This window comes from Esox lucius, chromosome 19, assembly GCF_011004845.1.
Source record: "Esox lucius isolate fEsoLuc1 chromosome 19, fEsoLuc1.pri, whole genome shotgun sequence".
Classification (NCBI taxonomy): domain Eukaryota; kingdom Metazoa; phylum Chordata; class Actinopteri; order Esociformes; family Esocidae; genus Esox; species Esox lucius.
Genome location: NC_047587.1, coordinates 30,070,563 through 30,093,467, shown reverse-complemented (window position 1 = coordinate 30,093,467; position 22,905 = coordinate 30,070,563). Strand labels below are relative to the sequence as shown.

General features: G+C 38.9%; 1 protein-coding gene across 3 annotated transcripts; it reads right to left on the bottom strand.

Moving 5' to 3' along the window:
- Positions 1 to 5,743: 5,743 nt before the first annotated feature.
- On the bottom strand, positions 5,744 to 21,027 carry tesmin (testis expressed metallothionein like protein). Of its 3 annotated transcripts, none has more exons than XR_002198221.2 (17): positions 20,878 to 21,027; positions 18,839 to 19,295; positions 18,422 to 18,550; positions 18,156 to 18,206; positions 17,821 to 17,983; positions 17,311 to 17,453; positions 16,953 to 17,023; positions 16,604 to 16,675; positions 15,885 to 15,987; positions 10,902 to 11,039; positions 10,668 to 10,801; positions 7,246 to 7,441; positions 6,597 to 6,769; positions 6,444 to 6,518; positions 6,275 to 6,332; positions 6,117 to 6,194; positions 5,744 to 5,948 (listed from the first exon to the last, which is right to left on the bottom strand). XR_002198221.2 is itself a non-coding variant. In XM_020056680.2 (12 exons), exons 2-12 carry the CDS (start codon positions 19,265 to 19,267, stop codon positions 7,258 to 7,260), a joined length of 1,617 nt encoding a protein of 538 aa, XP_019912239.1. In that variant the 5' UTR covers positions 19,268 to 19,295; positions 20,878 to 21,027; the 3' UTR covers positions 7,137 to 7,257. The 3 variants fall into 3 exon arrangements, 1 of the variants encoding a protein (XP_019912239.1); XR_002198222.2 differs by lacking the exon at positions 20,878 to 21,027 and adding an exon at positions 20,381 to 20,444; XM_020056680.2 differs by lacking the exons at positions 5,744 to 5,948; positions 6,117 to 6,194; positions 6,275 to 6,332; positions 6,444 to 6,518; positions 6,597 to 6,769 and having other exon boundaries at positions 7,137 to 7,441.
- Between the last annotated feature and the right edge of the window lie 1,878 nt (positions 21,028 to 22,905).

Sequence of the window (22,905 nt, the reverse complement as noted above, 5' to 3'; positions counted from 1 at the left end):
AATTGGATAAAGTCGTGGACTTTATCATGTGACACTCCCATAATTTACACCGATCAGCCATAACATTATGACTACCTGCCTAATATTGTGTAAGTCCCCCTTTTGCCCCCAAAACAGCCCTGACCCATCGAGGCATAGACTCCACTAGACCTCTGAAGGTGTGCTGTGGTATCTGGCACCAAGATGTTAGCAGCAGATCCTTTAAGTTACGAAGTGGGGCCTCCATGGGTCGGACTTGTTTGTCCAGCACATCCCACAGATCCTCGATTGAATGGAGGTCTGGGGAATTTGGAGGCCAAGTCAACACCTTGAACTCGTTCTGTTCCTCAAACCATTTTTGCTTTGTGGCAGGGTGGATTATCCTGCTGAAAGATGCAAATGCCATCAGGGAATACCATTGCCATGAGTCTGGTCTGGGTGCACATGGTCTGCAGCAATGCTCAGGTAGGTGGTATGTGTCAAAGTAACATCCACATGAATGACAAGACCCAAGGTCTCCCAGAACATTGCCCAAAGCATCACAATGCCTCTGCCGGTTTGCCTCTCTCCCATAGTGCATCTTGGTGCCATGTGTTCTCCAGGTAAGCAACGCATAAGCACCCGGCCATCCACGTGATGTTAAAGAAACGTGATTCATCAGACCAGGCCACCTTCTTCCATTGCTCCGTGGTGAAGTTCTGATGCTCATGTCCCCCTTGTAGGCACTTTCGGCAGTGGACAGGGGTCAGCATGGGCACCCTGACTGGTCTGTGGCTATGCAGCCCCATACGCAGCAAACTGCAATGCACTGTGTGTTCTGTCACCTTTCTATCAGTACCAGAATTAACCTTTTCAGCAATTTAAGCTATAGTAGCTTATCTGTTGAATCAGACCACACAGACCAGCCTTCACTCCCCACGTGCATCAATGAGCCTTGGCCAACCATGACCCTGTCGCCGGTTCACCACTTTTCCTTCCTTGGACCACTTTTGATAGGTACTGACCACTGCAGACCAGGAACACCCCACAAGGGCTGCAGTTTTGGAGAATCTCTGACCCATTCGTCCAGCCATCACAATTTGGCCTTTGTCAAAGTCACTCAGATCCTAACGCTTGCCCATTTTTCCTGCTTCTAACACATCAACTTTGAGTACTGAATGTTCACTTGCTGCCTAATATATCCCACCCACTGACAGGTGCCATGATAATGAGATTATCAGTGTTATTCACTTCACCTGTCAGTGGTATTAATGTTATGGCTGATCGGTGTATTCCTCAACCCAGTGCAAAGACAGAAGCAGCTGAATGAATTCTGAAGTGTATAGGGATATATTGTCTGCTCAGATTCAGACAAATTCAGTTGATTGGATGGCACTTCACTTTCCAGATGGACAGTGACCCAAAACTGTGAAAGCAACCAGGAGTTTTTTTAAGGCAAAGAAGTGGAATAATCTGCAATAGCCTAGTAAATCACCTGAAACCTCAACCCAATCGAGCATGCATTTCACATGCTGAAGACTAAACTTAAGCCAGAAAGACCTATGAACAAAAAACTACTGAAGACAGCTGCAGTAAAGGGCTGGCAAAGCATCACAAAAGAGGAAACCCAGCATTTGGTGATGTCCATGCGTTCCAGACTTCAATTAGTCAAGCCCTCATTTTTTTTCCATTCCCTCAATTGTTCTGTATCCATTCCCTCAATCTTTTTTTATCCGTTACCTTAACTTCTTACTTGTTCAGGGTCAACACTCTGCACCCCATCTACTGACAGAGCCATGCCCTCTTTTGACATCTCTTTCCGTACATGTAACCCCCTTTTTTTGGGGTTACATGTACTATCTGATGTTTAACACTCAAAACCCAAAGAATATATTTGCATATTAATCCAAGATTACCATAGAATTCGATAAGCTCTGAACGATCCATTACTAGCAAATGCTGGAATGTGCAGAGACCCATTGAAGGAGTGGATAAAAAATTTGATGGAATGGATACAAAATATTGAGGTAATAGATAAATAAATATAAAAATGTTGAGGTTATAGATAAATATAAAAATGTTGAGGTTATAAATAAATATAAAAATGTTGAGGTAATAGATAAATAAATATAAAAATGTTGAGATAATAGATAAATATAAAAATGTTGAGGTAATAGATAAAGATAAAAACGTTAAAGTAATAGATAAATAAATATAAAAACGTTGAGGTAATAGATAAATATAAAAACGTTGAGGTAATAGATAAATAAATATAAAAACGTTAAGGGGATGGATAAAACAAATGGAGGGAATGGATTTAAATCCCCTCAAGTTCTAGTGAGGGCAAACAATTTTGACGGTTGGCACGTGTAGTACATTCACATATTCTTACAAATGGGTGTTGAAAACCACGAGGCCTCTGTGCTTTTGGGGCGTAGTTATGTCGCTTCTTACCAACATAGTCGACAGAGGTTTCATTTACAACTGAACTAAACTTTCATATTAAGTTGCTGCTCAAATGCGGTGATATATTCTACTGCAAATTATTTTATCAATGTTTGTTAGCAAGTAACGGATGATTTTGACTGACTATTGTTTAATTAGTTTAATTATTGCTTTGTCCACCTGCTGATGGTTTGTCCTAGGCCAGTGTTTCTCAATCCTGCCTCTGGAAGCACACAGCCCTGCACGTCTTAGATCTCTCTTTGCTCTATCACACTTGATTCAAATGATCAGCTCGTTATTAAGTCCTTGACAAGCTGCATTAGGTGTGTTAGAGCAGAGAGATCTGAAACATACAGGAGCGGGATTGAGAAACACTTCTAGGCTACTGTGCACACCATCCTGGGAATTATAAATATCTAACCTGTCCTTTTTTACCAGTCAGGAGAGTGACTGGATGTCAACTCTGGCAATCTGGCACATCCCTCATATTTGTACCAGTCAGAAGAGTGACTGGATGTTAACTCTGGCCATCTGGCACATCCCTCATTTTTTTACCAGTCAAGAGAGTGACTGGATGCTAACTCTGGCCATCTGGCACATCCCTCCTATTTTCACCAGTCAGGAGAGTGACTGGATGTCAACTGGATGTCAACTCTGGCCATCTGGCACATCCCTAATATTTTGTGGAGCCCAGCCTGGCAGGTCTTTCAGACATTGCAGCTCTGTTGCACCATGTTCTATCCTCCTATTCAGTCATTTTTAATAAAATTATTTTTTAATAAATGTACTTTTCTGTTATGCTTACTGAACATTGTTTTTGTTGAAATAAAGAAAAAGTTAATATTAAAAAAAATAAATCCAATCATGGAAAGGGCCAGGCCCATGCACATTCATTTACTGGTGCAGATTACATTTCTGCAACATGTATTTAGTTCAGTTTCATACATAAATACAGCAAATACTTGGCTATAGTTCCTCATTACTCCAGACACACTTAGTATTGGACCCTGAAGCTAGAGCTGTCAACTTACCATTGGGTCAACAGATTGGTATGTCAAATCAGATTTCCAATTTTCTCTATTAATCAAAGCACTGTAATTGATTAGTCAAGCTGAAAAATACAGTATTAAGCACTTCTACAGGACACATTGCACGAAGAATGGCTTCATACATTCTTAAGAACCCATATCTATAATCCTTATAGAACTACTCTGATTCAGTGCTAGCCATGTAAACAAGGAAAAAATGAAAGAACTAGCTTTGTTCCCCCACAAGAAGATTCTATGATTTGGAACAGGGAGGGTCATATCCAAATAAGAACATCGACTTTCTTGTTTAGAGAAGTCAGATCAAATGTGCTGGACTGCTCTTTCCTCAGAGAAACCAGACATCCCTAATGACTGTGTTGAAAAACACAGACACACAGAGGATCCTCATAAAAACAACTAATGATTGATGTTAACCATAAAAAACATAATACTTAAAGGAAGTGGCCAGCGGCCGGGCTGCTTCCCTCTGCATTCCATTACCCAATCACTTCTACACGTGCAACTATCTTCTTTTACTGTGGGTCTGTTCTTCAAACCCATGATCAACTGTTAGTTTGTGCAGTGTGTGGATATTTGCAAATACTGTGCTGCATCATTCCCCAGTAAACATAGTAAAAATAAGTACTTTAGGCCTTCATGGAGTGACAGAGCCCAGTTTACTAGCATGTGTCCTTCATCCTAATTCTAAAAACATTCTAATTGTGCCCATGTTTAAATAGCTGTTGACAATAAGATGCATTGTGATCTGATTAATAAGCAAAACCAACAATATCAGGGCAATATCAGGAAGAACACATCAACATGGTCTAACTAGGCCTAATAAGGGCTATGGATATAATAACATTAGGGTTGTATAACTTCTTTCTAATCAAAACATATTGGATCTTGGTTCATGAGACTTGGGTAAACACTGCCCTCTGCTGTTACTGCAGTGACACACCACAAGCTCTTTTAAATATAGTATTTCCCCTCTTCAATGTAAAAATAATGTTTTTAATTATTATTATTTTTTACATACGTCTTTACAACATATTCACATCCTGGTTAAACGCAAACCATTGCTTCATGTCCATATCCCAAGACAGGTTTGAGTTTAGTCTCTTTGCCCATACATTATCATATCCTTATGAAAGATTATTCTAACCATCCCATCCAGTAGATGGCGCTGTTTTACTTGAAAGTGCAGACATAACCTTTATCATCCAATTCAATTAGAATCAGGTGCATTAGACACCATAAACTATTAGAACATGACAAGACAGTAACCCAGATGCTTGGCTTGGTCTTAACCAAACAGGTTTGTGCTACCACATCATGACAAAATGTGCAAGGGTCAACTGTCATAAAGACAAACAATTGGCGTACATGAGATGTCTGGAAAGAAGAATGTCCTCGAGTATTTAAACACACAAGTGAAGTTTTCTAGACAACTGCTGGAAAAAACAAGATTACTCTGTTGTATATTCTCTGAATAAAAATTGAAGGTAGTGATGTTTGGGGGGGGGGGTTGCTTTTATAATAACCTCATACCAATGTTAAGAAAGGTAGTGGGGTCATTATGGTTTTGCTGCCTCAGGGTCTGGTCAACATGTCATCACTCAGGTTACCATGAATTCTGAATTGTACCTGAAATGTGAGGTCACTGGTCAAAAAGCTGACTGTGAACCAAAAATGTATCTTGAATCAGGACAGTGATCCATACCCACAAAAATAAGAAATGGAGGATTTAGGAAAGGCAGAGTCACACCCCCAATCCTAATCCTATAGAAATTCTGAGGGAGACTACATCACGACTACATCATGCAAGACAATGACCTCAAACATTGACTGTGGCTAATTTAAAGGGTTAAGAAAGGAAAATGTGTGCTTCTTACAAAAGATAATCACAAGTCATTAACTTACAAACCATTAATGAGTCATTACCTTCATTACTTTCTAAACTGAAACCATCGAGAGGGTGTAGTTAGTTAAAAAAACAGTATCTTCCATTTTTAACAAAACACACAATTTTACAGCCAGAATAACAATTTAGCACACTGTTAAGAACTGCCTGAAGCTAGTCAGATAACAAATGTAGGACATTAATCATGATAAGTTATGATATGATATGACAAGACAATTCTATGTCATTCGGTCAGTTTAGCACTCAAAAGACTTGGGATTATAACAGCCATTTTAATCATTGATCACAATACTTATAGACATTTTCTGTTGACAAAGAGAACAAAAACATAAATGCACAAATGACAACTGTTTTAGTAATGAACATCTCTCAACAATGTCAGTATTAAAAATTGTATTTAAAAAATGTATATCAATAGAAAAGCAATGTTTTGAAGAAAATAAAAAGATAAGGAATCATCTTAATTCAAAAAGATAAAATTGTCCCGTAACTAAACTACTTTAACCTCAAAGTATCCATCTTCAATACTCTCAGTAATGGAATTTTTTTTAGAAGTCTTCTGGGTTTTCTGAAATTCTGAGACCTTTGGAAACCTATAGTCAAATTTGGAAAATCGTCAGTCAAACCACTAAGAGAGCAGTTCTTCAGTTGGCTATATTTAAAAATTCCTAAACAACGGAAATAATCTGACATACTGAAGTAAAAAAAAAAAAAATCAACATTATGTCAATTACATCACTTTTTATAGCATTAAAACATACCGTTAATCAGTGTGTACAAGCCATTTACCCCCAATTTGTGACCACTGTCCTCATAGTCAGCTACATCTCTGGTGCCATCTGAAAGTCATGATATACTATATGATTAATGGTCACTATCTTCTGGGAGAAGAATGCACAGAAACTGAAGCAGAACTTACATTTTCCTTTCAGATACATCATTGACTGGGGGCCCCAGCGGTTTGGATTAAGTTTAATCTACAGAAATGAACAATATTCAAATGGATTTTAGACAGCACTTTTCTGCATTCAATTGCATCAATAGATTTTCTTTAAATATTTCCAGAGTAGTTAAATAATATACTATACCCTTTCAGCATGTGATTCCACAAACAACAAAAGCACAATGATTGTGGAAGTCCATTGAATTATTGCTCTTGACATCTTAAAAAAAGAGACCACATCCAATTACTACTTCTGATACTGAAATTACTCAAAATTGTAAAATCCAAACATTCTTACCATGTCTGCAACTAAAAGAGCAGCTTGTCTTCAGCCAAGCCTAACCATATGTGATTGGGCCAATGTTCCTGTCCTCTTTTTATTGTCGTAATAGCAACAGGGTCTCTCTAAGGTTCAATAATACCCCCTGAGTGAGACAACTGTGGCTGATACTCTGCAGTCTCTTAGGAAGGCTGTTGATGTTAGCTCAAAAACAAAAAGCTTACGTCAGAACCTCCATTCACATAATGAAAGTCAATGCAATTAAGCATAGCCTAGTAGTGACTATCGGTTTAAAAGATTCTGCAAATAATTTACTCATTTGCAGAAAAGTAGCCATAGTGTCAGTATTAAATATTATATTTTCACAGAATTAAATATTTTAGTTTTTATATTGCGCAAGGTCTAAACAAGTACATCTGAAATATTTGAAATAATTGTATACTAATATTTCAAACAAGCAACATGAACTAACGCTGATGGAATTCTAAGGCTTAAAAGTTCTTAAGTGAAATAAATTAAAACATAAATACACAAATAATAGAACACAATTAACACATCATAACTTCGTTTACTGGTAAGACATCAACAAACAACCATAAATGCTAAGAAAAATTGCAGCCTGAGTCCATGTGTATATCGAAAACATAAAACACAGACCTTGTCTTACATTAGATTCTGTCTACAAGCTAGTCGATTTAAATATCGACAGAACAATCTGCGTCAAACATTGGCCAAACTCCTCCAAAATCATTTTCTCAGCTTGACGCAGCGTGTAGCCTTCCTTCTCTGCCTCCTCTGCTTGTGCCAGAAGACAGCCGCATGTGGCTTCCACAACATCGAGCGTGATGCATGACAGAGGACACCTATCAACCAGAAGACCAACAGTGAACATGAAGAGGGATGAGAGCATTCTGCCATAACAACAACAAAATGCCATTAGCAAATCTGAAATGATAAAATAATGTTTGTTGAAGACAAATCAAAATATTACACAAAATGAGTACTGATTGATTGATTAACATTGACAGCTAATCTCAGCAATAAACCAGTCAATCAAAAGGTTACACTTTTTTAAAATGTGTTTGGAAAAAGACATTGTAGCTGAGTATTTTTTTCTTTAATGACTTGGAACACTTAGAGTAGAGTTTGTTAAATAGCATTAAAAATTGTAACAAAACAGAACAATCCCATCTTTACAACCATGCTTTCTGAATTAATTCAGACCACCTCACTTTTTCAATTTTTCTAAAATAGATTAAATGCATCCTGTTTCCATTGATCATCATCATGTTTCTATAACTTGATTGGTGTCCACCTGCGGCAAATTCAATGGAATGGACATGATTTGGAAATGCACACACCTGTCTGTATAAGGTCCCACAGTTGACAGTGAATGTCAGAGCAAAAACCAAGCCATGAGGTGGAAGGAATTGTCCATAGAGCAGAGAGACAGGATTGTGTTGAGGCACCGATCTGGGGAAGGGTACCAAAAAACCTCCCCAAGAATGCATTGGCCTCCGTAATTCTTCAACAGAAGACAGTTGGAACCACCAACACTCTTCCTAAACCTGGCTGCCTGGCTAAACTGAGCAATCGGGAGAGAAGGCCCTTGGTCAGGGAGGTGACCAAGAACCTGATGGTCTCTTTGACAGACTTCTAGAGTTCCTGTGTGCACATGCAAAAACCCTCTTGCAGAACTCCACCAATCAGCCCTTTATGGTGAGTGTCCACACGGAAGCCACTCCTCAGTACGGCATATGACAGCCCGCTGAGTCCCTTAGATGCCCTTTGGCAAATTCCAAGCGTGCTGTCATCTAAAAACCTGTTTTTGCTTGGTCATTATGGGGTATTTTGTGTAGATTGATGAAAAAGAAAATCTATTTAATCAAATTTAGAGTAAGGCAAATATAGCCCTCTCTACGGAATATAGATAGAAATACACTGCATGCACAATTATTAGGCTAATCGTCTTCCTCAAGATTCATATTATTGTTGAACAAACACAATGCTCTCAGTCAATCCAAAATATAACTGAATGTTTAACAAAGGGAAAATGTCCCTTTTCTCAGGGGAATACATAAGTGTGCAGAATTATTAGGCAACAATTAGTGTGCAGAATTATTTGGCAACTAAATTACAAAAAGAAATTCTCCAACTCACTTGTTTATACTCAATTAAGTGAGACAAATGAAACACAAAATGAAAATTAAATAAAATTTCTGGCCTTCTATATAGCAACCCTTCTTTTCAATAACTGCCATGAACCTTCCATCCATGGAGTCTGTCAGTTTCTTGATCTGTTCACGATCAACTTTCACTGAAGCAGCAACTACAGCCTCCCAAAAGGTGTATTTTCTTCACTGACTTCTCAATAGGATTTAAGTCAGTAGGGGAAGGGGGCCAGGTCATTATTCAGGGATATTTGTGGCCACTGCTGGCTAGCCAAGTAGTGGAGTACTTGGATGCATGTGTTGGAGCATTGTCCTGCATGAAGATCATGGCCTTCTTAAATGCTGAGGACTTCTTCCTGTACCACTGCATGAAGAAAGTATTTTCCAGAAACCGGCAGTAGGTATGGGATTTGAGTTTCAGTCCATCTTCAACAAGAAAAGGTCCAACTACCTCATCCTTAATGATAGCAGCCCATACCAGTACCCCTCCTCCACCTTGCTGGCGCCTGACTCGAAGTGGTGCCCTGTGTCCATTAGTGATACAGCCACAGACCCATCCATCTGGTCCAACAAGAGTCACTCTCAATTCATCTGTCCATAAAACCTTTGAAAAATCTGTCTTCAGGTATTTCTTGGCTTCAACGTGCTTCAAAGTGTGAATCTTATTAAGTGGTGGTCTTCTTTAAGCGTTCTTAACCTTGGCCATGTCTCTGAGCACTTGACAACTTGTACTTCTGGACACTCCAGGTAGGTTGCAATTCTGGAATATGGTGGCACTGGAGGATAATGGGTTCCTGGTAGACTTCACGTTTCCTTATTCTCAAGTCTTTTGCAGTTAATTTGCGTCTTTTCTTCTCTATGCATTTTTTGCACCCCAGTTGACTATTCGCAACAAAACATTTGAGTGTCCCATGGTCACACCTCAATAGTTGCAATTTATGTCTATTCAGTTTCTGTTAAATCTCTTTTGGCCCATTTTACTTGAGGTCATGAAGCTGCCTAATTATTATGCACACCTTTGAATAAGGTGTTATTCACTGTTGCCACACCCTCCCTAATTACATCAACACATTTTACCTGAAAATGATTCAATCCAATGAGCATTCAAGTTTATATGGTGTTGAATTGGAAAATGTACATAGAAATAATAATACGATCAGAATACTCACTTGCCTAATAATTGTGCATGCAGTGTAATATAATATGGTTTTTATTGAGTCCCGAACAGGCTACAATTGCAGCGGACAGAAAAAAAGCCATCATTGAGAGGTTGGAAGCTGTGCTTAGGTTTGCTAAAGAAAACAACCATCAAATAAAACAAACTGGATAAAAATAACATTTTTATGTTTTAATCTGAAGTTGAGTGGCACTGGCAACAAAATAAATGTAATTCTTCACACAGCTGGGTAAGCTGCCTTTACACAGTCAGAATGTATACCATAACCAAGCATTTTATAACTAAAACCTGCTTTTCGTTGGTTTTGAAAATCGCTGCCAGCAATGCCTGAAATTAGCACTCTAAATAACTTAAAAGGACACACCCCAAAATGTTTCCACCCCCATCTGATATCAAACCGGTAAAGTGACAAACCCTGTACAACAGTTTAAAAATAGCAGGGCCTGCATTCAAGTGGCTCAACAGTCTGAACTGACAATTCAAACACAAAGGTTACACTAAAGCAATCGGGTGTCAGGCTTTGGCCTCAGCCGTTAAGGAATGACTCCTTTTATATAAATAACAGTTGTTTTCTGGTGTAGCAGGGAAAACATGACATGTGGATGGGATAATGTAAGGCTATTATTTGTGAAAAAGGACATCACAGATTCAGGAGAGAATGGAATATACATTTAACAATAAAACAGCCCAAAACGTTTAACAGCCAAAAACAACACCTTTAATTAATTAGAATCTCCTTACTTGTCCTTGTCACATTTGGCGTTCTTGTAGAAAGTGGTGTCCGGGCTCTCCCACAACATTGCCCTCCTCTCAGGACTGCCATTATAGTTTCTACAGCCCACGCACTTACAGGTGGAAGAGCACATTATCTTGGCCTACAATGAGTAGCAGAGAATCAACAACGCTGGTTATCTGTACTGCTCTGTTTGCAAAGGCACCATTTTAATTTAACAGAGTAGCATTATATCCATATACCTCATAGCATTCGCAATAGTTCTTCAGACATCCCGACCGTTTGCAGTTGCAGCCCTTGTTGTGGCGTCCTTTGATCTCCCCTAGTTTTCCATTGCAGATCTTAGGCCTGAATGCCTCAGGATTCCTGTCCAGACAAATCTTCAGGGAAATAACATTACAAATCTTGAAACAGTCAGTCTAAAACTGGGCAGCAGACATTTTTACCGGCAGCCCTGAAAAACTGATAATTAATCGGTCATCTGAGACTCCATTTCCATCATTATTAGAGTGAAGAATCAGCCCAACGATGTAAGGACAAAGCAGTCAGAGGCACAAAGCAAAAACATAGCTTCAGCTTGGAACTAGATGTGTTGGCATCGAGCAGTTGGGGGTGGTGATGAGATGTACAAGCCAGACCTGCTGAAGAGTGATGGACTCCATCCTGACTGGAGTGGTGCTCTTTTTTTTAATCCAGGAACATCAACACGAGCCTCATTCCCATCATGAGATAGGGTGCAGGTCAGGCAGAAGGCTTTTTGACTATGCTAACTTAGGTGTCTAACACTAGCATAGTCAGTGTAGTCAGACCATTTTCGCTACAGGAGTGAGGCTCCTGTTGATGTTCCTGGAGGTGGTGTTCACCATAGCAATCGTACTAGAATGAATCCTTCCACCATTTCAGTCATAAACAAAAAAGACTAATAATACCCTGGACCTCAAAATGGGACTACTTAATGTTAGATCCCTTGCTTCAAAGGCAACCACAGTCTGATGGATTTACTGCCCTACATGAGGCCTCTCCTCCTGATTACACTAGTAACCATATCTGTACATCCCACGAAAGGGGAGGTGTTGGTAATATTTATGACACCAAATATCAATTTATGCTCAAACAAATGACTGGGTTTCTGTCTTTTGAGGTAGTAGTAATGAAAGCTATGCATCATACTAAGTAACGTTTTATAGCTACAATTTACAGGCCCCCTGGGTTGAAATACAGCGATATTACATAAGTTGCCAGAATTCTTACCGGACCTTGTAGTCTTGGCAGATAATATTGTAATTTTTGGCAACTTCATAATTTACATGAAGACGTCCAATGACCCTGTCCTAAAAGCCTTTAGAGACATAACTGACTCAGTGGGTTTTGTCCAACCTGTTTCAGGACATACGCATTGCCACAAACTTAGATTTATCCCACAGAATAGGTATTGTGGATCTAACTGTTTTTCCCCAATCCTGGAATATCAGGATGGAGTTAACTGTCTAGACAACTTGCACCCCAAAAGCTGTAATAGAAATTCTCAGAAAAACCAAAAAATGTAGGATACTTTGGGGATTAGCCCCAAAACTCACCTACGCTGGAAGCATTTCAGACATACAAAAGTAGATGGCAGAATGTGTTTTACTTAAAGAAAAAAATGTATATGTTCATTTTAGGTACTGAGAAACAAAGAGATTTGCTGTCAGATGAATAAACCTCAATGTTTGTAATTTCATCTAAAACAACTGAGGAACCTTGGAATTAGTCTGGTACCAGATCTTTTTTTTGCTGAACAAATAAAATACAGTTAGTTCTGGAAATGGACACTGACACAAGTTTTGTTATTTGGGCTGTACCAAAATATATTCAAGTTACAGTAAAATAATGAAAGTGCAGTCTCAGCTTTAATTTGACTGTATTCACATTCAAATTGGAGGAAGGGTTTAGGAATTACAGCTCTTTAATATGTAGCCCCCTCTTTTTCAAGGGACCAAAAGGAATTGGACAATTGACTCAAAGGCTGTTTCATGGACAGGTGTGGGCTATTCCTTCGTTATTTCTGTTTCAATTAAGCAGGTAAAAGGTCTGGAGTTCATTCCAGTGTGGCATTCACATTTGGAAACTGTTGCTGTGAACCCACAACATGCAATCAAAGGAGCTCTCAATGCAAGTGAAACAGGCCATCCTTAGGCTGCAAAATATCCATCAGAGAGATACTAGGAACATTAGTGGTGGCCAATTCAACAGTTTGGTACATTCTGAGAAAAAAAGAATGCACTGGTGAATTCTGCAAGACAAAAAGACCTGGACATCCACGGAAAACAGCTGTGGATGATCGTAGGATCCTTTCCAGGGTAAAGAAAAACCCCTTCACAACATCCAGCCAAGTGAAAAACACTCTCCAGGAGGTAAGCATATCATTATCCAAGTCTACCATAAAGAGAAGACTTTACAAGAGCAAATACAGAGGGTTCCCCACCAGGTGCAACCATTCATAAGCCTCAAGAATAGAAAGGCCAGATTGGACCAGCCCAGTTCTGGAACAGCATTCTTCGGAGAGATGGAACTAAGATCAACCTGTACCAGAATTATGGGAAGAAAAAGTATGGTGAAGGTTTGGAACGGCTCATGATCTGAAGCATACCACATCATCTGTAAAACACAGTGGAAGCAGTGTGAAGGCACAGGCATGCATGGCTTCCAATGGCACTGGGTCACTAGGGTTTATTGATGATGTGACAGAAGACAGAAGCAGCCTGATGAATTCTAAAGTGTATAGAAATATAATGTCTGATCAGATTTAGCAATGTTGATTGGACGGCACTTTACAGATGGACAATGACCCAAATCCTACTGTGAAAGCAACTCAGTCATTTTTGAAGGCAAAGAAGTGGAATATTCTGCAATGACCAAGTCAATCACCTGATCTCAACCTGATCGAGCATGCATTTCATTTGCAGAAGACAACTTAAGACAGAAAGATCCGTGAACAAACATCAATTAAAGCTGAAAGTCTGCACTGAAAATTGTGTCAGTGTCCAAATATTTCCTGACCTAACTGTATATTTCAAGAGTGGCTTATTTGCCAGACCGCGTAAGTGGAGCCGGCTAAGAGCATAGGTCTCTTACTGAGTGACTGAATGAGTGCCTAACTGACTACCCCTTGTTAAACAGCGTAATGGTTAGAGAAGCAGACTTGTGAACTATAGGTCCCAAGTTCTTATCTCCTCGCAGGCAAAGAGAAGTATGCATTGTGAATTATTCCGTATTGGCGAAAACCGAAACCTAAAACTGTATACGGTTATATTGCGACTGTTTCTGGCATGGAATAGTTAATCTCCAGTCTGGCTAGAAATGGCTCAATTCTTATGATTATTCCTAGGAGGTAGGATACTAGTAAGCCTATTGGACACAATCCTCAATGGAGTCTAGCAACTTCTGAAACTTTTAAAGCCATGGCGTAATGGTTAAAGACAGTGTCTCTCATATGGAAGACCTACGTTCGAATCAATTGAGTGTAACAACATTTATTATTTCTGGGAGAGTCCATGATTCTCTTGCATTTTTACTTGATGAAAAGGTTAGTTATCATCGCCTATATTGATAGTTATTGTAGAAATGTAATTCACAAATGAAAAGTATGTAGTTATGCCATGAAATAAAAAAATACATTCTTATGCCATGAAATGAAACAGCTTTGGTAGACTCGCTAGCAATTGCTCAATTCTTATGACTATTCCAGTAAGTTAGTAGATACCGGTAAAGCTTATTACTGGCTAATATGCTGTTTATAACGCACCCCTCGTGCCTTAACATGCAGTCGTTTTATAAGTTCCAGAATTTGGATCACAGGGGTCAAAATCATTCAATTGCAGAGTCTGTGTTAGGGCTGCAGCAAGTAATTGACAATGACAATAACATTGATATTGAATAGTTGGCAACAAATTTCATTATTGATTATCTGGGTCTACATGGGAAGCAGCATAAAAATATGTCTACACATGTACAACTCGATTCTTCTGCGGTTTACATAGAATTCAGAAAAATGTATGAAGCTATATTTGCCTTGCAGGGGAGCACGACAGTAATGCATGCACATCTATTGGAACCCATTCGATCCATGACGGCAGTGGTTGATGAGGGCTCAGCATGATACGGTTCTCTAAAACAAGTGTGCCATTGTCTGCTTTTCAAAGAGTTGGTTTTAGTTTGTTGTTAGTCTTGAATTCATGGATTAGCTGGACATTAACTTAATGTTAGCATCAACAAACTAGTGGTCTGGTTGTGCTTGTGTAATTTGTTTATAGTGAAGCCTTCCAGATTCCAAATTGTATACTTCTCTGAAATAGATATTTGAGGAAAATGCATCCCCAGTCAATCCATTTATTTTAACTCTGATGTCTGAGTAATGGTTAATTGGAACATGAATGTGGTAACAGATTATCAAAATAGACATCAGCTGTAGCCATGTCACTCTTCCTTTTTATTTCACTGATCAAATAAGGTCACTGTTTAGTCGCTATCTCACTTTACCAGGTAATTTAGGTCTTAATAGGGAACTTCCCTTTCCGGGGAACACAGCCAAGGACTTTTGCTTTTACACCTCTGCATGTACTTACAAATGAGTATAACAATATGTCATATTAACAACGAAAAAATAAACTACAAAAAGACAGAGACGAAGGGCTCCATTTAATCTGTATCACTCAAGTTCAGAATAGGACATGTTATTACTGAGACATCAAACTCCACTAATAGTCAAACACTCCAACCTTGGGTGAATCTTTAAACGGTTCAATATATACCCTAAATGGTTCAATCAAGCAGAGTAATGCCTGTCAGGAATAACAGCAGGTAGATACTATGGGGGTCTCCAGAACTACTTTAAGTCTTCCGTTGTTTACAGAAGGAATAACTTGTAATCAATCAATCAAGGCCTGGTGTTTTTCTTGACAATTTGAACTCATCAGACCATTTCTCGGCGATGTTTTAGGGTTGCAGAATTCTGTTAGCTATTTCAAAATACCAATTTGGAATCTTCCACGAACAAGGAAATAGGCAAGAATCTAAAGAGGATTTCTGGAAAGGCTTGGCCATTCGAAACCCTAGACTTAGTTATGGACAACAAGGATGTAAAAGTAAACACGTCCTGACCATAGACTATATGTGTTAAGTGATCTACTCATGTGACACAGATAACTCCTGGCCCCAGTATTGAGGCATTCTTGAGGTCACTCTACCTTGACAGCCTTGTATCTCTCTAACTCGTGCTCAGTGTTGTTGCAGCAGTTGATGCAGTTACAGTTTCTGCAAACATCGCCATTAGCAAAGCAGTCACAGTATCTACAAATCATAACAAACACACACACACACACAGTAATGAGGACAAAATTAAGACACATACCATGTCAAAGAAATATGAGGGGAAGGCCTTGCAAAATACAGTCTTGCTTTTTTGTCAGGAAATTTGTTCAGGAGGCAGAACAATCCCAGAGTCAAACATGATGTTATTGGTGCCTCAATTTTGAGGTCCAAGGCCTGCATTCTAAACAAGCCAGATGCTTTAAATAGACATTTGATCAGAGTTACTGCTTGTCCCTTCCCTAGAATCCTAACCCAAAACGCTTACCAAATCCTAACCTTAAATGTAAACTTCAAGTGAGGGACCTACGACTTAGGACATAACCACAAGCCTCATTATTGAGACAACCAATCACATTGTTACTGTCTTCAGGGCAGACCTGCCTCCAGAACAAGATTCATGCTGAAAAAATCTAATCTGTTTGGTAATGCTAAAATCTTTCACACTTACTTAAAGGGACAATTCAAGAATTTCCACCTTAAGCCCATTAACTACATTCACAGAGTCAGATGAACTCATGGCTAAAATGCTGAGTTTAAATGAAGTTTCTAATAAAAAGTTTCTCAGTTGCAAAACCCTGAATGCAATACAACTCACAGTTTGAGACACTGCGATTTTGTGCAGTTGCAAGGCTTCTTGGATTTGGAGTCCCACATAGACTCATTAAGACTAGATCAGGGTGAAAAGACATACACAGTTACCATCACAACCTGCTGATAATAGGACCTCATGATTATGATCTGCTGACAATATTTGCAGTGTCATAGGATAAGATAAAGTAACTTGCAGAGGCTGTTAGACAGTTTAGCAGTTAGAGCACCTGACTGGTAAACAATAGGTTGCTAGATCACAAGTAAGCATAACTTGTGCAGTAGATCAGTCTGGATAACACACCAACATGACATAGGATAAGTGTTAGGCTGTTATATTGGCCATATGTTCCTACCGTACGACAGATGTGGACTGACCCTCAGGGACCAGAGACAAAGTGTCAGGATACTCCGGATATTGGCAGTACTGCAGGACAATCAAATACCCAATGTCACATTTCAAACACCGTGACCAGTACACTAACACATGACACTTTAAAGATCAGAAATATGTAAGGCGTGTAGTTATCTGAAATTCTGACCCTACTGTTAGTGAAATATTTCAGTTTGATACTTGCTATGGTGGTTTCAGTAGTACTAGCACTATTTCTGGGAAGTATTTTGATTTTTAAAGCCGAAGCTGCATATAAGACAAAACAAAACTTTTATATTGGATAGATTCCTATAATTTCTTACGTATACCATGGAACTGACCTGTGAGAAGTAGGCTCGGGACATTTGGTTGTAGCTGTATCCAGAACCCGGAGGGTCAGGGGAGGCCTGCTGGTTGGGGCAAAGGAAGCTGTGGTTGGGCCAAATGGCAGGTAGACTCACAGAGGGCAGGTGGGACTGAGAGCCTGTGGTATATTTCAAACAATGAATATTACTGGTGATGCTATACAACCGAAATTAACATGCTATGAATCATAGGCTTGACAATTCTTCTTTTGCAGTCATAATATAATAACGCATGCCATTATCTAAAGTGACTTAGTGTTATTCATGCATACATCTACAGATATGGGAGGTTATGGGGAAGAACCTCACTACGCTGGCGGTACAAGCGCCATTCTTTACCAACTGAATCCTTAATGCCTTATTTGAGATTTTTTTGTAAATCACCAGAATCGCTCAATGTGTGAAATGATCCACATTGTTTAAGGTTAGCTTACATATCAAAAGGTTGACAACACAGCACTAAGATATGATCCATCTTCCTCTAACCTATCGAGTAGCTCTGCTCCAAGTTCTCTTTGGAGGAGCTGTCGTAGCAGAGGGCCTCAGGGCTGGAGTCCAGGTGGCCTGGAGGCTGGGAGTGCAGCATCTGACCTGGGCTACAGTGGTTCACTGAAACCATCTGCCCTTGGCCATTCATGCTGCACATAACCTGGACATGGAGTTATAGCTAATGTCAAAACTATTACAGCAGTATATTTATCTGCTTAAAGGTAAGCATGTGATACACAAGAATAATTGCAATTGTAGAAATGTTACGCAATACATTAGAAAACTTGTTGATGTATATACAGTAGATTTAAGCTCAAGAAGTAACAACTCACTGTGGCATTTTCTCCAAGCTTGTGTGCTAGGGGCTGAAGGTATACATTGACCTATTGTAGAAAAACAAAGATGAGTGATATGATTAGATTACTGGCATTCCACAGACAAAGATGCATATCAGTGAGAATTCAGACATGTTAAAAAAGAATGACTAGTAGCGAAGGGTCGTGCAAAATACATTATAAGGAACTATTCAGCTGTTTCATTGGAATCATGTAAAGTGGACATTATGTAACCTTGTATGTACACATAGAAATGACCTTACTGACTGATTGATGTCCATTTGATGCTGAGGCATTAGCTCTGTCAACGCCTCGAGTTTGCGATGGGTCTTTTGTCTGTGTTCATCTAAATTGTCTGGGCAAATACTTGCCACAGCATCAAATATTTCACCCTGTAAGAAACATCATACAGTATATGCAACATGTAAATGTAACCGTTGATCTACTACAAAAATAAAAGCAATATACATTGCCACCAAAAAGTGTGATAACTAAAATATCCAGAATAGTGTACGTAACATAATTGGGCGAGTTGGTTTTATATTGCCAGGCACCCTAGGTGGGCGGGGTTTTCTGGGCATTGAGTAATGCAAAATGAAACCCCCATAAATTAAGGATATTTTGGTATTATTTTGGTCAAATATTACTTTAATAGTTTGTAGATTTGAATGAGCACTTACTGAAGTCATGTTGCAATGGACCAGACCTTCAGATAACCAATGGCCACCAAGTGAACTGAGATGGTTGTTATTATGTAAACTGGGCGTGGGACTCATGAAATGGCCTGGGCTGGACTGTGGGATAAAATCTCCATGGGCGGTAAGTATGTTTTGAGGGAGTGAGGGCTGAGTATAATTATGTGATGGGTAGATTCGGTGGTTGGTACAGTGGTGGTCCGGCCTGCTGGCTCCAGCTTCTCTACTGTACTCTCCACCTGAACAGCGCTGCATCACTCCTGACATACTGAAATGTGTTTGATCTCCTGAATCAGTGTTGACATCCCATGTTCTCATCCCATGTAGGTGACCATAGTTCTCAGATGAATAGACAGCTGAGATATCCCTTCCATTCTTCTGAGTTTTGGAGTTCAGCTCTTTTAGGCAACTCATTTTAACCAATGCTAGTTAGCTACAGTAGCTAGTTAAGCAAAAAAAAATCTGATTAAGAAAAGGCATCATTCAGTTACAGTAGTCCAGCATTCAGTTACAAAAATTCTGTTACAGTAGTCCATCATTCAATAAAATAAATAGCGGCTAGCTAACATTTTGATTTGCTTAGGATATACATTGCTACGTACCGGATCTAGGTAAATTAGCTAAAATTAGATAGCCAACAGTTAGTTAGAAATGTGTTAGCTAATAGTACAGTACCTGACTAGCAGGGACGTCACTAGAAAATCATGGATGGGGGCTAAGCCTCATTTTATGGGGTCTGGGCTTACTCTCCAAAACATCTTTTCATCATCGATTTTTAGAGTAACAACGGGTGTAAAATCTATCAAAATAAGGTTTTTGGTCAAGGTTGGCCTAAAGTATATCTGTCCCATAGTTTGTGTTAGACACTGATCTAATATGACTTAAATTATATCTAAATAAAGAAATTAAAGTCCACTCTGTCCTCATCCATCAAACACCAACAAAAGTCACAAAAGCTGCTGTAATATGTAGCCAAAATACTTTTGTCTAGTTTATAGTAAACTAACATATACAGTATATTCTGTTTCTAAGTGGGATTTCCGTGAATCATTCTGAATAATTTCAAAAACATATTTAGTCATTAGCCCATTCATCTCGGAATGAACTAAAAAATGTATCATGGTCAAAAAAAGAAACATTTAGGATCTCCTTCCTCTGAACATAATACTTTGCAATGCATTAACTTCAAATGCAATGCATGTTGTCGCTAAAAGTACGACCCCCTATTATCGGCCACTGTCCCCAATTATTGGCCACCTTACTATTTTGTTCAATTACATTAAAATACTTTTTTTTTATTACAAACGACGGATCTTAGTCTTCTATGAAGTGTCTACTAGAAAGTTCTAGCTAGCTTCATTGTCTTCCCGTAAAGAACAAAAAAGACTGATCACTTTGATATTACCTGACGTCTGGTCTGTGTCGTGCAAATCGAATTTCACGAACTGAAACTTTTTAACATCCATACATTTCTATAAAAAATGGTGGTGGGCTAGCTAAAATGTTATATTGATTAGCAAAACATACCGTTGCTTTCCAGTGCTATTACATTTTGAACTTGCAAGGATTAACTTCTCCGACCACTAGAAACGTTGGCTAGACAGCTCGCTTCAGATGAGCGAGTTACGTTCAAAGCATCAAACTCAACCGAACATGCCGCCAAATGAACATGATTCTAACAATTTCTATACAATTTGTAAGAAGTTTAGATGTTATGGAAAGGTTGATTAAAAAAGAAATCACGGAAAAAATATATTGACTGATATAATGATTTATTTAGGGGTGGCTTTTTAATATTTTAGGGGAGCTAAAGCCCCCCAAAATAGGCCTAGCGACGTCCCTGCTGACTACTAGTGAATTAATTGAGATTGTTGTTTACAGTACTAACGGTACTGTTAGCTAGCAAGTGCAATCGAAATATTATTCCAATAATTACTTGGCTTGATATTTAACAAAAATAATAACCCATTGTTTCAAAGCTAAATAGAATTGGTAGTTAAATAAAGTAAAAGTGAAAACTTTACCTGACAGTGTTAAAAAAAAACTTTCTCCTGAGGCAACACAAGGGGACTGACAGACCGGAGGGGTGGGAAGGTTGATCTTGCCCATTATTTCAAAATGGATGCGTTCGATTTGACTTGCTTGCGTGCGCGTGTTAGATTTGTACTTACGGACCATTGACAACAAGGTAGTGATCATACAGTACTTAACTGAAATATGGGGGCACAGCTTTGAAAGACACATACACACTGGCGAAACTACTGGGGTGGCAAGGGATGGCAGCTGCCACCCTAAAACATTTCTTGCCACCCTGCCTCAGTTGTAATGAGTGACTGCTGTAATATATTCGTATTTAGTTTTATTGAGTAGTAGAATATTTTTTCTACTTTCGTTGTTAATCTCTATGGTAACCGTTCCAATATCTGAGTCCCCCCCTCCCTGGAAAATGGTTGATTCCCGCAGTGCCTGCTCCTGTCAAATTGCTGCTCCCACTCCCTTCCACTGACAACACCGGGAGTTGGTCCATGGTGCTGATGCAACTGATCAGTCAGGATCGCACTAGGTATAGTCTAGCAGTACTGAACCAAGTTACTTTTTACAAAAAATACGATACAAAATGTAATCTTGTAACCTTGCATTAGCAGCAGCCATTTATTAAAATGCATCTACTAGCTAATGTAATGCAATCGCCAATATTATTGGCAAAGTTCACTAACTTGTAAAACCTCAAAACGATGCCTTTTCTTATATAAGAATGTTAACATGTTATCGTTTAAAATGTAAGTAGTTTCAGCTTGTGTTAAGCAATGGACATAGTGGTCCTAGCCTCCACAGCGGTGTGTGACATCACAAGTTCGCGAGCAAGCAAATTTGCAGATGAAATAGCTTGCCATCATTGCTATGTAATGAGTGGCCTGATAGCTAGCAAAGGGGTATTGAAAAATGTTGATGTAGCTTGCTATGGATAATTAAATGTTTAATTTACAAGAATTCTAAATTCGACATCTCTGGGCATCTCTATAACATCAACAAAATGTGATATGTGGTCATGTATAACTTCAGTAGCCTGTATTTAGTGTTTGTGTATTTCAAGCAATGTAGGGGATTCCTTTTCAGGATGCATTGATTTATGCTTCTGCACTTGGTAGAATTAACAATGTGTCCAAGTAAAATACTGCATCTTTTCCCTCAATTTGTAAGTTGCATATATAATACTTAGGGAACTCCTAATGCTCATAGAGATTTTGCACATTCGAAAGACTCATACCAAACTTTGAACACATAAACATAAAGGGGAGAACATGTATGATATTTATTAACAAGACATTACACTGTGTGTTTTCAGTAGCTGAATTTATATAAATAAAGTGGACATAACCAAAAATAGAATGATATGCCACCCTTGAATTTCAACTTGCCACCCTTCTGACACCCCATGAAAACGTTTATAGAAACGCTACTGCACATACAACTCAGAAGTTTTAACATTTCTAATAATATATTTTCTTGTACACAAAAACCAAACATTACATAGGTTATAATGTTTATTGACAAAATGAATAATTAAGAGTTTTCAGGAGGGGATTTGAGAAGACCGGTTGAGGCTGAGGGGTGCAGAAAACAGAGGTGGTGGGCCGAGATGGGGGAATCCATGGGTTTGGAGTCTCAGGAGATGGCAAACGTGAGCTGTAGTAATTGTGACGATTTATTGGATCCTGGATTACGCATCTGAGGCAGGAAAAATGTGATGTTGAAACGAAGTGGAGGAATGATGCTTTGGTCAGGTCACATACGGTTCCATTAACTGTAGACATCTCAGACATTATTTGTAATATATTTTTATTTTCCAGGAAGTTCTGACTCATTTACAAACATTGCTATGGGAGCAAATATGGTTAACTTGCTTGCTCACGGAAAGAAACAATTTGTAACCATGCTGGTTTGGGGATTTGATCTAGCAACTATTCAGTTATTGGACAGATGCTGTAAAACTTTTCCTTTTAATTGGTGTCCAATTAATAATGACACAACCAAGTGAGGGGAGGTCCTAA

Bases quoted from the DNA above. Each gene is read 5' to 3' on its own strand.
- tesmin (XM_020056680.2), bottom strand. From the start codon at position 19,267: ATGAGTTGCCTAAAAGAGCTGAACTCCAAAACTCAGAAGAATGGAAGG. The intron at 18,207-18,421 runs GTAAGGTCATTT...TTTCTACAATAG, and splicing joins AAATGGACATCAATCAGTCA to GTCAATGTATACCTTCAGCC. The intron at 7,442-10,667 runs GTAAGGAGATTC...TCTGGTTGATAG, and splicing joins GCCAAATGTGACAAGGACAA to GTGTCCTCTGTCATGCATCA.